This window comes from Hipposideros armiger, unplaced genomic scaffold (genome assembly GCF_001890085.2).
Source record: "Hipposideros armiger isolate ML-2016 unplaced genomic scaffold, ASM189008v1 scaffold_592, whole genome shotgun sequence".
Classification (NCBI taxonomy): domain Eukaryota; kingdom Metazoa; phylum Chordata; class Mammalia; order Chiroptera; family Hipposideridae; genus Hipposideros; species Hipposideros armiger.
In genome coordinates, this window is record NW_017731942.1 from 1,039,512 (window position 1) to 1,054,806 (window position 15,295).

Genomic DNA, 15,295 nt, shown 5'->3' on the forward strand with positions numbered 1-15,295 from the left:
GAGTTTTTACACTGGTGGATACAACATAGTTAATAGCATTTTACAGCACATAGAGGTAGTATTTGGGGAACAAGGTAACAATGAGGGATTTTGTAGTGTCTTGCTCTGGTGTGGTTGTGCACCTTGGGGGTTCTGGAAAGGGATTACTCTTACATTCCAAGGGTATGTTATCTTAAATGCAAAAAGACAACAGATAGGCTTAAGGTAAAGATTGACCTTTGTCAAGGAAGCTACAGGCCAAGGTTGTGACTTCCCACCATGGCCCATCTTAGTCAGGAATTTTTATGTTCATGCCATCCTATGTGGTTATTTTCAAGTCTCCTGAGCTTGTCAGGTTTAACCTGTGGCCCCTTTTCCGTCCACACTCTTTAACTGCCAAACCTGTGTTGCCCTCACATTTGTGCTGGCTGCAGCCTAGGCCTACCTACATTGCTCCTCCTTGGTGTTTACATAGGACACAGTTTCAGTTTCTAAAGATCTTTGGGTCAACACCACTGCAAGAGGTATTCCTGGACCACACTGTTTAGAATGGCATTGCCTGTCACTCTTGGCCCTGTTTTATTTCTCCTTATAGCACCTAACACCAAATTTGTTTACTTCCCACATCTCTGTGGTGGAATTTAAGTCCCAGGAAGCCAAGGCCTTTACTTTGTTCACTGTCCTACCACAACGGCTAAAACGGTGCCTCGCGATCAAAACAGGCACTCAATAAATACTACACTGACTAGACTCCAGTCACTAGAGGAAAGGATGGGAGAAAAGGGCCAGCTGAATTACCCAATCCGTGCCCCGGAGCCCAGAGGCGGGACTTCCTGTATGGATGCAGAAAGACTTCCGGGGTGAGCCGGAAGTTTCTCAGACCTGCCGCCACAACCGGAGCCAGCACGGGCTGTTAGAGGTTATCCGCGCCATGGGCAAAAGGGACCGGGCTGACCGCGGTGAGAGGTGGTGTGGGCGCACTCGGGCTGCCCGTACTCATCGCGCTCATCGTCCCGTCCGGGCTGTTCGGGCTCCTGGGCCGTAGAGAACCCCGGGGTCCCTCGCGGCCTTCACGCCGGGTCTCGACGGGCCGCCGGCGGGTGGCGATCCTTGACCTTTGGGCAGCTCTGCGTCCTGAGCCGGGTGGGCACAGTCTGAGAGAGGACGCCACGGCCGGAAGTGGCGGCCGGAGGTGGACCCTGGCTGGGAGTGTGTAGGCTAGTGGAGTCCCGCTGCTGCCAGGTTCCCCGATATGCCGCTAGGCAGGGCGCAGGGAAGACTGGGCTTCTGCTGGGCTGACGTCTGTGTCGGTATCTGCAGATAAGAAGAAGTCCAAGAAGCGGCACTACGAGGATGAGGAAGAAGATGAAGACGACGCCCCTGGGAACGACTCCCAGGAGGCGGTCCCCTCCGCTGCCGGGAAGCAGGTGGATGAGTCCAGCACCAAACTGGATGAGTACGGAGCCAAGGACTACAGGCTGCAGATGCCACTAAAGGAAGACCACATCTCCAGGCCCCTCTGGGTGGTAAGCATACCGTCAGCCAGAGCAGGGCTCAGCAAGAGTTTATGGAGCCAAAACAGAAATGCAGGCTGCTCATCAGAGCTGGCTGGGACAGCTTTCACACGTGCAGTGTGAACAGCCCAGATAGTGATGAGCAGGTGTGCACACCTGTGCTGCCTGGACTTGGACTTCCTTCATCTCTAACCTGCCCTTTTACTCCCCTTTGTCTCCACCTCTACCACAGGGTTGGGAATACTTTTATCTACTGAATAAATGGCTTTTATTATGTAACATTTTAATTCCCCATTTTAAAAAATTAATTGGAGACACATATTTGCTAGGCAGCTTTTTTTGCACAGCGTGAAGTAATTAATGTTCTGCATTCATTTGAAATCTAGCCTAAGGGTAACTTACTGGCTAGGAAGGTGACTTTCCCTGACTTTGGAAACCTGTTTTCTTCACTTTTTGTATGTGATTAAAGTAACAGGACCCACAGTTAGCTGAAGGAATACTTATAAAAATAGACCTGTGGTTGGATAGCTTAGATGATTGCTTTTTGGGCAGCTTATCCTTCACAGATAATGATATGGGAAAGAGTCTAGTAATCTCTGCAACTCATTAGTTTCCTTGTCTGTTGTGTCTGTGTGGTGTTTCTCAGGCTCCTGATGGCCATATTTTCTTAGAAGCCTTCTCTCCAGTTTACAAATATGCTCAAGACTTCCTGGTGGCTATTGCAGAGCCAGTGTGCCGACCAACCCATGTGCATGAGTACAAACTGACTGCCTATTCCCTGTATGCAGCTGTCAGCGTTGGGCTGCAAACCAGTGACATCACTGAGTATCTCAGGAAGCTCAGCAAGACGGGAGTCCCCGATGGGATTATTCAGTTTATTAAGGCAAGTGGGGGCAAAGACTGTTTTTTTGTCATCCTTGCTAATGTAGTACAACTGGGGATGAGTGCTCCACACTGTTACCTGTGGCCATCATGAAGATGCTGTTCAGGTCTAGCATGGGGAGCATACTAACTGATTCCCCAGCTGCTTCTCCTTTTCACCCAGTGTAGTGTTCTTTCTGAAGCCACACTTGCCATGAGCTGCTCTTAGCCAGCGGGTAGTCACACAGTGGAGGTAGGGATTCAGGCCCATTCTGGCCACACTTATTTGGGAATGCAACCCAGAGTGAATGGTGTTATGGACTGAATTGTGTCCCCTCCAAAATTCATATTTTGAAGCCCTAACCCCTAAAGCATTGTATTTGGAGAAAGGAAATAATTAACGTTAAATGAGGTTATAAGAGTGGGTCCCTGATCCAACAGGATTAGTGTCCTTATAAGAATAGACATCAGAAGGCCTGTGTGCCCTTTCTCTTTGCGTGTACACAAGGAAGAGGTCACATGAGCACACAGCAAGAAAGTGGCCCTCTACAAGCCAGAAGGAGAGCCTTTACTAGAAACCTTGATTGTAGCCTTCTAGAAATAAGTTTCTGTTGTTAAACCACCCAGTCTGTGCTGTTCTGTATGGCAGCCCAAGTAGACTAATGCAGATGGTAAACTCGATCTAAGGCTGAATACCTGTACCAGGCAATAGTCAACAATTTGCACTATGGGGAGTCAAAAGAACTTCAGATGTTGAAGTGGGTAGCATTCCATGTGAAGAGCAGTTGCACATGCTTGGATTTATTCTGAGAGATAGGTGAGTGCCTTTCAGAAGAGATGGACAATGGCTTTCGTTGTCCTGTGCTGACCCCCAAACCTGGAATGGCAAAAGATGAGTGCCACAGGCATCCAGTACAGAACCTGGCAGGCGCCTTGCAGAGAGTTCCCCTATCTTGTGATGTGGAAGGCCATCCAGGACAAAGGCCTGCACCTTGCCAGGCTGAGCCTGCGTCAGTTTCCCTCTGTGCTCAGTCCTGGCTGGGAGCTTCATGCAGTGATGTAGGTGTTGGTGCAGGGGCACATCCAGGGGGGCAACAGCCTGGAGCTGAGTGGTGGCTTGTCTCTACCACATGACCTCGCTGCATTCCATCCTAGAGGTTGTTGGGAACCTGGGAGGATGTACGCTGTATTCGCTACCATCAAGAAGTTCATATGCTAGTTGGGGAAATAGGGACGCTGGTAAGGAGGCCAGGAAGCTTTGCATTTGATGTATGCAGCAAACCATTACTGAACACACACTCTGGCCGGCTTTGTGCTGGGAGCTGGAGTAATGCTGATGTGTAAGGATGAACCTGTGGGGATGGGGAAGAAACGGAAAAGGTAAATACAGATTTTAAGCAGTGTTTTATTAACGAAGGGATATGCATCAGAATTAGCCAGGCAAGAGAAAGGTTTTGTTCTGAAAAAGAAGAGGCTCATAGAAAAGCTCAGTTAGACAGACCTGGCCCTTGAGGTTTTCCTGCCGTAACGTGCACTCTTCACTTGGTTGGTAGGCATTGGGATGTGCCCAGTAATGAATGTCTGAGTGAGCTGCATACTGCTAATTTTGCCATTTGATTTGTCGCTCCTTGCAGTTGTGTACTGTCAGTTACGGAAAGGTCAAGCTGGTCCTGAAGCACAACAGGTAAGGGATTCTGTGACAGGCCCATCTGAGGCTCTTTCACACCAAGCATTAGGATGCTAATGTTTGTGGACTGCCTGCTCTACACCAACACCTACTCCCCTGAGTAAGGTAATAAAAGGAATAAGCAAAGTGATGTGGCCAAACCTGGAAACTTGTTCACTGGCCACCGTGTTCCCCTGAGCAGTGGAGCTGGGGCTCAGACCCCTGCTTATTTGTCTTCAAAGTCGGTCTTTGTCCACAGCCCTTACTATCATGGCCAGTAGCTCCTAGCTCAGATTTGGCAAAGGGTTGTGGGAGAAAGAGAAAGGAGAGAGGGATGAGGCCACAGTCTCCAGACCATCTAATTGAGCAATGGAACCTTCTGAAGATGGTGTACCAGTAGGCACCTCCTTCCTTGTCTCTTGTAGGTACTTTGTTGAAAGCTCCCACCCCGATGTCATCCAGCATCTTCTCCAGGATCCAGTGATTCGGGAATGCCGCCTGAGGAGCCCTGAGGGGGAGGCGACCGAGCTCATCACAGAGACGTTCACAAGCAGATCTGCTGTATGTGGCTCCCGAGTCAGTTAGGACTGCAGCTCCCAGCCTTCTAGCCCAGCGTTGGCAACCTGTTGGTCCCCCAGCTTTCTTGCACCTTCGGCTCTTGTTGGTAACGGGGGTTGAATATGCGAACCCAGACCTTGTCTTTCTTTTATAGATTACTAAGACTGCTGAGGGCAGTGGAGGGCCCTCCACTTCCCGGGCAACAGATCCGCAGGGCAAGTCTGACATTCCCACAGACCTGTTTGACTTCTATGAGCAAATGGATAAAGATGAAGAAGAAGAAGAGGAGACACAGACAGTATCTTTTGAAGTCAAGCAGGTTAGTGAATGGACCTCCTCCTGTTTCCCTCTCTAAGTCAGTGTCGAGCTGGTCCAGCCCTGCATGTACTCTGCAGTCTGTGTGAGAGGAAATAATGCTGGTCTCCTGAATTGCTTTCTCCTTTTTGGTGTCTGGGCCACAGCATTATTTTTCCTAATTGAGTGAGCTCTGAGTGTCCTATTCCTCAGGCTGGTGGGTCAGCCTTCACAAGCTCCTGGGGAGCGTGAGAAACGGTGTCTGAGGGGCATTTTTGTTGGCTGGTTGGATTTAATTTTGTCTCTGCCCTTAATTTGCGTTGTCTTTCTATGCTTTAACCAGCTGTTATCAAGCAAGATCTGAAATTGCAAAAGTGTAGATAAACTGCCATTCTTTGACCACTGGGTCCCTTAGAATGTATTCTGTTTATAAACATGCATTTGAGTTAAGGTTTTTTTAAAATCTCCTTTGTGCTCACTCCCCAGGAGATGATTGAGGAGCTCCAGAAACGTTGTATCCACCTGGAGTACCCTCTGTTGGCCGAATATGACTTCCGGAACGATTCTGTTAACCCTGATATCAACATTGATCTGAAACCCACAGCTGTCCTTAGACCTTATCAGGAGAAGAGCTTGCGGAAGATGTTTGGGAATGGGCGTGCACGGTCAGGTGTCATTGTCCTTCCTTGTGGTAAGTGATACCCAAATGAAGAGGATGTCCAGGCTGCCTCCTGCTCTCTGCGCCTTTCTCTAAATCATACTTGGCCATGGGATGGCCAAGGTCAGGTGACTCTGACACATGACTTGACAGATAACTTGAGTGCTTCCTGTGTGCAGGGTCCTGACCCCCCCACTGGGGTGTAATGGTGGACAGAACAACTCTTGACCTCAAGCTCGTCCTGCTGAGGCAGGGACACATGGTAAATAAGTCACCTCAGCGAGGTGAAAATCTAGGGCAGTGAAGGAAAACAATGTGAGGGACGAGAGCTGTGTGGAGATGGTGTTATTTTACAGCTGGGTGAGGTTCTGGTTTTCACAGTCTTGTAAATCTGTGCGTGAGCAGGTCCCCAGCACAGACACTTGGCTTTTTCCTGGACAGCTGGTTATACTGTGCATAGCCACAAAAGGGCCTGTCTGATACCATTGTCCTGAGTCGTGTCAGCTCCTGGCCTAGGTTCATGGCAGCAGTGACAACAGACTCACTAGTGGCCCTGTCCCAGACTTAAGGGGGAACAGTCTCCAGGGAAGGGGCCTGTGCCTTCGCCTTCTTCTTCCTGTTTTTTTTTAAAGCTCCATGAGTTGTTTTGATGCACGTTCCTGGTAAAGGAAGAATGCTGTTTAAAGAAATAGCTTGGTTTTTATCTTGATCCTCAAATGGTGGATAGCAGTAAATGCGGAAGTTCCTGGGATTTCTGCCTGTCTGTCTTTGTCAGTAGTGTACGCACTTCCTGGGTTTCTGGCCTCTTGGCCCAGTTTGTGGTGCAGTCATAACAGCTGTCTTTTCCTGAGTCCCTCCATTGTGCAGTCTGTGTGCTGGGCACACTGTACCCAGCAGCACCTCTTCCCACGGCCTCGCACAGGTTACATTGTGGCTTTAGTTTCCCACAGAAGATGGCAACAGTAGGAGTGTCTTCTCACCTCTGCTTTGTTTTGAGATTCTAGCATTTAAACAAGATGCATGTAGAGTGTCGTAGCAGGGCCTGGCAACTGTCTCTTTTCCTTCTTATATTTGTATATAAAGTGGGCATGTCTCCTTTTCATATAGAAGAAACGGTCCAGAGCAGCAAACGCCCTGCAGTGTCAGCTGTGATCAGTGCAGTTGCCCAGACTCGTGTGCTGCTAGTCACTGTGTCTCTGTCCTTCATGTCCACCTGACCTTGGGTGGGATTATTTTTTGGTTTCTCTTAGGTGCTGGCAAGTCCCTGGTTGGTGTGACAGCTGCGTGCACTGTCAGAAAACGCTGTCTGGTGCTGGGTAACTCAGCTGTGTCTGTGGAGCAGTGGAAAGCCCAGTTCAAGATGTGGTCCACCATCGACGATAGCCAGATCTGCCGCTTTACCTCGGACGCCAAGGACAAGCCCATAGGCTGCTCCATTGCCATTAGCACCTACTCCATGCTGGGCCACACCACCAAGCGGTCCTGGGAGGCGGAGCGGGTCATGGAATGGCTCCGCACTCAGGAGTGGGGCCTCATGATACTGGACGAAGTACACACCATCCCAGGTCAGCAGGGTGGGAGTAACCTGCCCACTCAGTGTGGACCCACACTGATTTCCGTTGCGGGTTGAGGGAGGGACTAGTACACCCACCTCGCTGGAGAGACCGGCTGAGTAAAGCTTTTAAATGAGTCCTAAGCATGTGGGGCTGGGTCAGGGTGGGGAGTCGGCAGGTGTGCACACTCCCCGCTTCCATAATCACTGGCCCAGGTGGTCCTTCAGAAAGTGGTACTTTTCTTTCTTTTTCTGTCTTATTGCTGCAGTTCAGCTTGGCAGCCTGTCTTCCAGAAATGACTGGGAACACTGTAAAGTCCTTACAGTAGTGTTGTTTGTTTTATTTGAAGGCTGTAGTATTGATCCTTAATATGTTACAGAAGCCCTACTTCTAGTATTGCAGAACTAGAATCTTTTATTTAAAACAGCTACATTGATGTGATTTATATACTATAGAACCCACCCACTATAAGGATACAACTCACGATTTTTAGTAAGTTTATGGAGTTGTGCAGCTGTCTGTCACTGTGGTCCGGTTTTAGAACCTCTCCCTCATACTCATTTGTAGTCAGTGTTTTCGTTGCTGGCCCCAGGCAGCCCTCTAATTGCTTGCTAGCTCCATAGTCTTGCCTTTACTGGAAATAATATATTAACAGAATCAGGTATATTTTCCTGTATCTGTTTTCTTTCACTTCCCATGATGGTTCATCCACGTTGTAACATGCATGGATAGTGTGTTTCTTTTATTCCAGGCAAACCTTTCTTGATCAGACAAACTGTTGATAAATGAAGTGTCAATTAGAGATACTCTGAAGGAAGTGAAATCGGAGACATTTTCACATGGAGTATTCAAAATATTGTGAAATGGCTCTGGCATCTGTTTTTTTCTGTGTAATGAGAGCTCCTCCAGCACGTCTGGGTGTCTGAAGATACCTAGATGTCCACAGCAAGCCACATAGAGATCAGGGGGTCTCTCAGGTAGAAGGAACAGGGTGCAGGTCCTGAGGTGGGAAAGTGCTTGGCATGGCCCGACAGCAGCAAGGTGGCCCTGTGACTAGAGAGGAACAGAGAGGAGGACAGGCAAAGCTGAGGCTGGAGAGGGGCAGGCAAGGTAGTGTGTTGGGGCAAATGCTGTAGGACCTCATAGGTCATGGTAACGCTTGTACTCTGAGTAGTGGGGAGCCATTTGAGGGATTTGAGCAAAGGTGACATGGTCTGACATAACACTAGAAAACCATCACCCTGACTGCTATGTTGGAATAGACTGAAGGAAGCAAGGGTAGAAGCAGCTACATGGGTTGGTTTGTGAAATCCCAAGAAGAGGCTTGACCCAGTAAGAACAAAGGTGATCTAATTCTGGATATGTTTGAAGGTTAGGTCGACAGGGTGGATCTCGGAGCTGAGAGACAGAAGTCCAGGGTGACTGTAAGGGTTTTGGCTTGAGCACTTGGAAGGAGGGAGTGGACATTCACAGAGATGGGGAAAACTATAGGAGGAGCAGGTTTGGAGAATGACACTTAGGCGTTAGACATGCTAATTTAATGGCGTCTTGGACATTCAGGCAATGGCAACAATGTTAGAAAATGAGCAAAAGACACAAATAGACTTTTCACCAAAGAGTATATATAGGTGCTAATAAGCGTTTGAAAAGACGTCAGCATCATTAGCCCTCAGGAAAACTCAAATTAAAACCACAGTGACATTCCAGTACACACTTATTAGAGTGGTTAAAATAAAAAATATCAACAATACCCAGTACTGACAGTATGGAGCAACTGGAACTGGCACGCATTGCCAGAGGAAGTGTAGAATGTGCAGTTGCTCTGGGAAAGTTTGGCAGTTTATTAGGAAATTTCCATGTGACCCAGCAGGCCCACTCCTGGGGCTAGTGTCCATTCTAGAGAAATGAAAACATCAGTTCACACAAAAACCTGTTTGTGAATGTTTATTCCAGCTCTAGTCATAATCTCTAAAACCCAGTAGCAGTCGACAAGCCTGTCAGTGGGTGACTGGAGAGACGAACTGGTGTGTCTGTCCACGGGAACACTGCCTAGCACTGGAAAGGGACGCACTTGTCGCATGCAGCAGCCTCTCCGAATCTCAGGCTGTGCGCTGAGGGAATTGGCCCTTCCCAAACGTTACATACTGTGTGATCCTTTGATGGGACATCTTAAAAAGACAAAACTATAGTGATGGGGACAGATTAGTGGGTGCCAGGGATGGGGTGAGGAGGGTGTGACTATAAAGGGCGGGCACGAGGGAGGTTTTGGGGTGATGGATTAGTCGGTATCCTGATTATTGTGGTGGTTACACAAATCTGTGTATGTTTAAAATTTATAAAACCGATCCCACCCCTTACCCCCAGAAAAAGGTCAGTTTTATTGTGTGATAATTTATTATTATTTTTATTTATTTATTTATTTTTAAAGATTTTATTGGGGAATTGGGGGAGGGGGACAGCGTTGGGGAATTGGGGAAGCGGAACAGACAAGCTGCTGTCCTTTTGTTCTTCAGTCTAGTTGTGCAGGATGTCGCTTCACTGGCCCATGTTGGTATTATCATTGCGCTCTTCCCGGGTGAGGCAGTCGCTTGCCAGCCATTGGACGGCGGCTAATGGCAGCCCACGCCGGCTGCCAGCCACTCACGGTAGCTCACAGCAACCCACTGCAGCACGACTGCAGCCTATGCTGTTCCGGCCACTAACGGCAGCCCAGCTCCATGTAGAGCTGTTGTTCTCCATCTTAGCTGTAGAGGGCACAGTGTCACTGGCCCTCATGTGGAATGAACCGGCAGCCCTGCTGCTCAGAGCTGGCATCCCAAGCCAATTCTTAACCAGTGTGCCACTCGGCCAGCCCTATTGTGTGATAATTTAAAAATTAAACTAAAAGAAAAAAAAATTGGAAGAGGACGGGCATTAGGTCTGGATGGGTTAGAAATTGATGATATAGAAAATCATATTGTTGCCAGAGAGTGGGCCTTTTTCGGTGCGATGTACAGGTTCTTGGTGTCTTGAGCAAAGAATTGAACAATATACCAAAGCAAAGTAGTAAAGAAAGTTTATTAGAAGAGATAGTATACTCCAGAAAATTAGGAGTGGGCCAAGTACAGAGAAAAACTGCTCAAGGCCCAACGTGGCATTATTTGGAGAAAAAGTACACTAAAGAGTTTGGAGAGGGCGGAGCGAAGGAAGCTCAAAAGGCACTGACTGGCAAGGACTTGGAGTTTTTATCCTTTTTTCTCTAGAATGGGCTCTAAAGAGGTCTGGGTGTGGGATCACTTGATTTACACCTGTGATTGACAAGAGGTTATTACCTCATCTTTTTAGATTGCACATGTGTGGGTGACTGATCTAATCTAGTTAGGTATTTTGTACCCAATTATTTCCCCACAGGAGTAGATAATTACAATGAAAAGGGGAAGTTTTGGGTGGACAGCGGAGGTCTTTTGGGCCATCGTCGCATTCTGTGGGTTGTGTTGGACATGCGGGAATGCAGAGACCCAGTGCCTGCCTCTAACTGCCTGCCTTGTTTTCCCCTTGAGAGATGTGATCCCCGTAAAATCTCTGTGGGAAGTTGAGGGACAGGAAGTCTTTTCTTCTATATCTGCTTCCTGCTGGGCAGGGGTGTAGAGGTGTCCCTGCCTATTGGGGGAGTCACGGAACTCTCACCCTACCTGATCTCAGATGAGAGGAAGGGGTCTCGAGATCCACCTGGAAGACTGTGTTGGCCTCTTCGGTTGTGATCTTGCTGGAGTATCATCTGTATCCCCAAGGCTCCTGAATGAGGAAAAATAGATTTTAATTAATAAATCCATTAGCTCTTATAGAGCCTGTGGCCATTCAACCTGTCACTTAGGTGACATCAGTTGTCCAGGAGCTGGGCTCAGAATGGATTTGGAAAGAATCATTAGGCTTACTGGCCTGGAGAAATGTTAAAACCTATTTAATCCCTGGGATGGAATTATCCAAGAGTTAGGTCTAGAATGGCTTGGGGGATGTTGGGAAGTCACAGGCTTTTAAGTAGTTATCTGAAGCAGGGGTAGGAGATTTCTATGATTCAGATTAAAAACAGTCTATTGTTTATGATTAAGAAACTGGTTTATAAAACAATCAAGAAGCAGGGGGCTAGCAGACTTCTATGATTCAGGCTAGGAGCAATCTTTAGTCCAGGATTCAGAAACTGATTAGAAGAGTAATCAAAGCCAGGAGCTAAGGAACTAAGAAAGAAACTAGGGAGGAGACTTAACATATCTATAGGAAAGAAAACTTAAAAGTTTTTCGGGGGGGGGGGGTTCTGCTTGCTTGGCCCATAACAATACCATCTGTGTTTGAAGTTTAGGAAGGCTTGAAACTATAGTTAGTATATGTTGGTGTTCTTTAACCTGGGCCTTAGGCCCCAGGGGGTGGCAGCCAGGCTTGGGATTGGTTACCTGGTAGTAAGGTTATAGCAGTGTGCCCCACATTTCACCCTCGCCATGTGTGTCTGTCTCTTCCCTATAGTCCACTGGGTCATCTTGTCCCTGGTTGAGTGGAAGAGTGAAACCAAATAGCTCTGAAGGATTTTGAGTTCAGGCCCAGTAAGCCCTATAACCTGATCACGCGCAACAGACCAGAGAGCAAATGTTAAATAAGGGAATTCTAGCAAATCAGAGTAAGTTTCTGCACTGTTAAACATTTACCACATTGGATTAGGTAGAATGGTAAATTGTTAAGATTTATCTCAAAAGATAAAGACTGCTGTGTTCTTTTACACATCTTCCAAAAAGCGCCCTATCAAGTCATTGTATTAACAAGAAGTTGTTATTATAGCACTTGGCATATATTAAGTGTTTAATGCATGGGAGGCACTGTGCCAATTTCATTATTTTAACAAGCATTTATCGAGAGCCTTTTTTAAATAGCAGGCTCTGTGCTTGGCACTGGAGACAAAGTGCGAGGGACAAACAGAATCACACAAATAAATGTCAGGTGACCACCGTGACATAATGTCCAGTGAAACAAGCCACACAAAAAGTACATACTCTGATTCCATTTTTATGAAATTTGAAAAGGAGGCAGACGTCCTCATTGATGCCTGAAGTCAGTCATGGTGTCCTTAACGGAGAGTGCTAGTGTTGACAGGAGTCAGAACAGAGACTTACGGGTGTTAAGAACACTCCTTTTTACCTGGGTGGTTCCACGGGTGCCTGTGGAAAAATTTATCGAGCTGTGCCCTTCATTGTATGTATGTTCTTTCCCTGTGATGGCCGTCGTGCTGGCAGAGAGGATAACAGCGATGCTGTCAGGGTGATGCTCCAGGGAGGGCTTGTTTCTGGCTGCACTACCCAGGCAGGGGTTCACGATCCCTGGGCTTTCCCCAGTGCTGCCTCCCTGGACCCACAATTAGGTTGGTGTCTCCATGGCTGTGGCTACTATGTGTTTCTGATGGGGGCCTCGTATGGGGTCCTTGGCTACCCTTTTTTGGAACTGGCACAGTCCTTAGGGGTGCCCCTGACACTGGTTTTTTGTTTGTTTTCCAAGTGTGTGTGCAAACCATGTTAGGCCTCAATATTGGAAACTCTGTGAGACCTGGACATTTACTTGGGGTTAGCCAGCCCTCATTTCACTGTTCTTACATTTTTGGTTTGTGTTTTGGTGCAGTCTGACCTCTCATTCTTCACATTGTTATCACTATTATCATTAACCTTACCTTTATGTAATTGTATTGCAAGGTAACTATCACTCAAACATTTTAACCTTCCTTCAGAGTACAGTTGATCCTTGAACAACTTGGGAGTTAGGGGCACCAATGAGCCTGTGAATCGAAAATCTGTGTATAACTTAAGTTGGTTCTCTGCATACATAGATTGCCAACCTCGGATCAGAAATACAGTTAACCTTTATGTACCCATGTGGTTCAAAGTTCTGTTGTTCAGGGGTCAAGTATTAGAATTTTTAAAAGGTGAGCCATGCAAACTCATAAATTGGGTCTTTTAAAATGAATATCTTGTGCTCTTTTATGTGTTGATTTAATTTGATAAATCAAAAGAAGTAGAACATTCAAAAGAAATGAAGAAGGAAGTTGCCAGTTGACCAAAATGAAGCTAATTGGAGGAGTGTGGAGAAGGGAATTTCCTAAAGTGGGTCGGAGGCCTGGGTTCATCTCTCCCTGTTTTCTTCTTGGTTTCTGGGAAGGTAGGAAGAATCCTTTTGCGCCTCTGATCCCCCAGATACCCAGCCATCTCCTGGGTGCCCTAGGTACAGGTTTCAGGGTGAACAAATCCCTTGCATAATTCAGAGCTCAGTGGCATGCTGATTGTTGTAGTTCGTGTTTCAAGTTGCTGTTGGTGCTCCTGCTGACAGCTCTGCTGTGATGTGGAGAGCACAGGATTTTGGGATTCGGTGATGGAAGAGCGCGGGATTCCAGAAAGTTGCTTCTCCCTTTTGTCCTCTCGCTCTTTCCTTCCTTCCTTTTGTAGAGGCCTAGCAGGGATGATTAGGCATTCCCATACCATCCTTCTTTTCTAGAGCCAGCATCTTGTGGTCCAGAAACCCGGGGCTTAGCCCATGTAGTGTCATAGGCCAATGTACATTGCAAGGCTGTGTGTAGTACTTGAGCATTTAAACAAGTGACAGTGTGACTCGCCAATTGTTTCCCTAGCCAAGATGTTCCGGCGGGTGCTCACCATCGTGCAGGCCCACTGCAAACTGGGATTGACTGCAACGCTCGTCCGGGAAGATGACAAAATTGTCGACTTAAACTTTCTGATCGGGCCGAAGCTCTACGAAGCCAACTGGATGGAGCTGCAGAACGTCGGCTACATCGCCAAAGTCCAGTGTGCGGAGGTAGCTCAGGGGAGATGGCTCAGACCCACAGTTCAGGCCCTGAGCACAGGTGCTGCCACCTCATGCAGTTTCCTCAGTCTCCTGTGATGGGCGGTGTTCTGCCACTTCCCAGACATGAAACAAAATCCTGTTGGGGGCACCCAGTAAATGGTGAAGGGAGGTTGCTCATCCAGGTTAGCCCAGCTCCAAGTCCACACTCCTCTTCCTTTCTGGAAGTGAGCTCTTCAGTGTGTTCCTGCTCACCTTTACCCAGGCCATTCCCAGGCTCTTTAAAGCCTGTTGGTTTTGATTCCCCCAGAAGGCTCCTGTGACCTTGATCATTTTATTTCTAAGAAGACATTTTCCCAATATTGTTCTATAATGAATACCTGCACAGGTATATGTTAAAAATACATGTTCAGAAGGAACAACAACAGAAATTCTTCCTGGCACCTTAAAATGGCTACAGTAGGGTGGCTTTTGTACTGAAAGGTGGGTAAAGGTGAGTGTGAGGACCCTGTGCAGTAGATTCACTCCATTGCAAAGCTTCCCTGCCCTTTAGTTGTGTCTCTGTAGTCCCCACCCATCTTAGGAGACAGCATTGCCATGACCTTGGGAGTCCTGTTCCTCTCTAGTTGCGTGACCCCTTCCAGGGCACCAGTGTCTTAGAGCTTAGCTTTGTCATTCTCTTCCTTTTCCTTATTATTTTGCTTCCTGTGTATAATTCCCTAAACATACATTGTTTCACTTTACCTTTTTAATCTTTCTGTACATACAAATAGAAATGGGTTATGTATGTTGTGTGACTTTTGTCTTTTGCTCAATATTTTTATGCCTTGCACAATGCATTATTGTTTTTGTTGATGAATGTAGCTGTAATTCATTCCTTTGAATTGCTCTGTAGTATTCCATTGTGCAAATATACCACAATTTGGTATGTAATGGACTATTACACAGCAATAAAAATACAAAAATCTTTTCTAATGTTGACAGACATTTGGGTTGCTAAATTTTTTAACAGCTTTACCAAGATTTAGCTTACCCTATAACATTCACCAATTGTAAGTACTGTGATTTATAACTTCTGTAATTTTAGTAAATGGAGAGTTGTGCAGTTATCCTCACAATCCAGTTCTAGGACATTTCCGTTACCCCAGAAGTGACCATTTGTAATGAATCCCCACCTCTACTCCAGCCTAGGCAGCCTCTGATTTATTTCTTGTACAAATTTGGAGCTTAGTTTTTTTGCTGTATGACAATATTGCTGCAAATATTATTGTGTCTGTTTCTTGGGGCCCTTGTGTCAAGAGTTTTTCTAAAACTGTTGTTCACACTATGGATGGTGACCCCATAGTAGGTGGTGACATCACTTTGGTGGGTCATGACCAGGATAGAATAGAATCTAACAAAA

General features: G+C 46.9%; 1 protein-coding gene across 2 annotated transcripts in view; it reads left to right on the forward strand.

Annotated features, from left to right (window-relative positions):
• Nucleotides 1-824: 824 nt before the first annotated feature.
• The window catches only part of ERCC3 (ERCC excision repair 3, TFIIH core complex helicase subunit), a 45,419-nt gene continuing 30,948 nt past the window's right edge, over nucleotides 825-15,295 (forward strand). The window contains exons 1-9 of one of the 2 annotated variants that reach the window (XM_019624552.1): nucleotides 825-938; nucleotides 1,300-1,505; nucleotides 2,140-2,376; nucleotides 3,989-4,038; nucleotides 4,446-4,581; nucleotides 4,733-4,897; nucleotides 5,359-5,563; nucleotides 6,781-7,095; nucleotides 13,721-13,905. In XM_019624552.1, the coding sequence (XP_019480097.1) occupies nucleotides 911-938; nucleotides 1,300-1,505; nucleotides 2,140-2,376; nucleotides 3,989-4,038; nucleotides 4,446-4,581; nucleotides 4,733-4,897; nucleotides 5,359-5,563; nucleotides 6,781-7,095; nucleotides 13,721-13,905 (1,527 nt within the window). In that variant the 5' untranslated portion in view covers nucleotides 825-910. The remainder of the gene's footprint in view (nucleotides 939-1,299; nucleotides 1,506-2,139; nucleotides 2,377-3,988; nucleotides 4,039-4,445; nucleotides 4,582-4,732; nucleotides 4,898-5,358; nucleotides 5,564-6,780; nucleotides 7,096-13,720; nucleotides 13,906-15,295) is intronic. The other variant, XM_019624551.1, reaches the window with a different exon arrangement.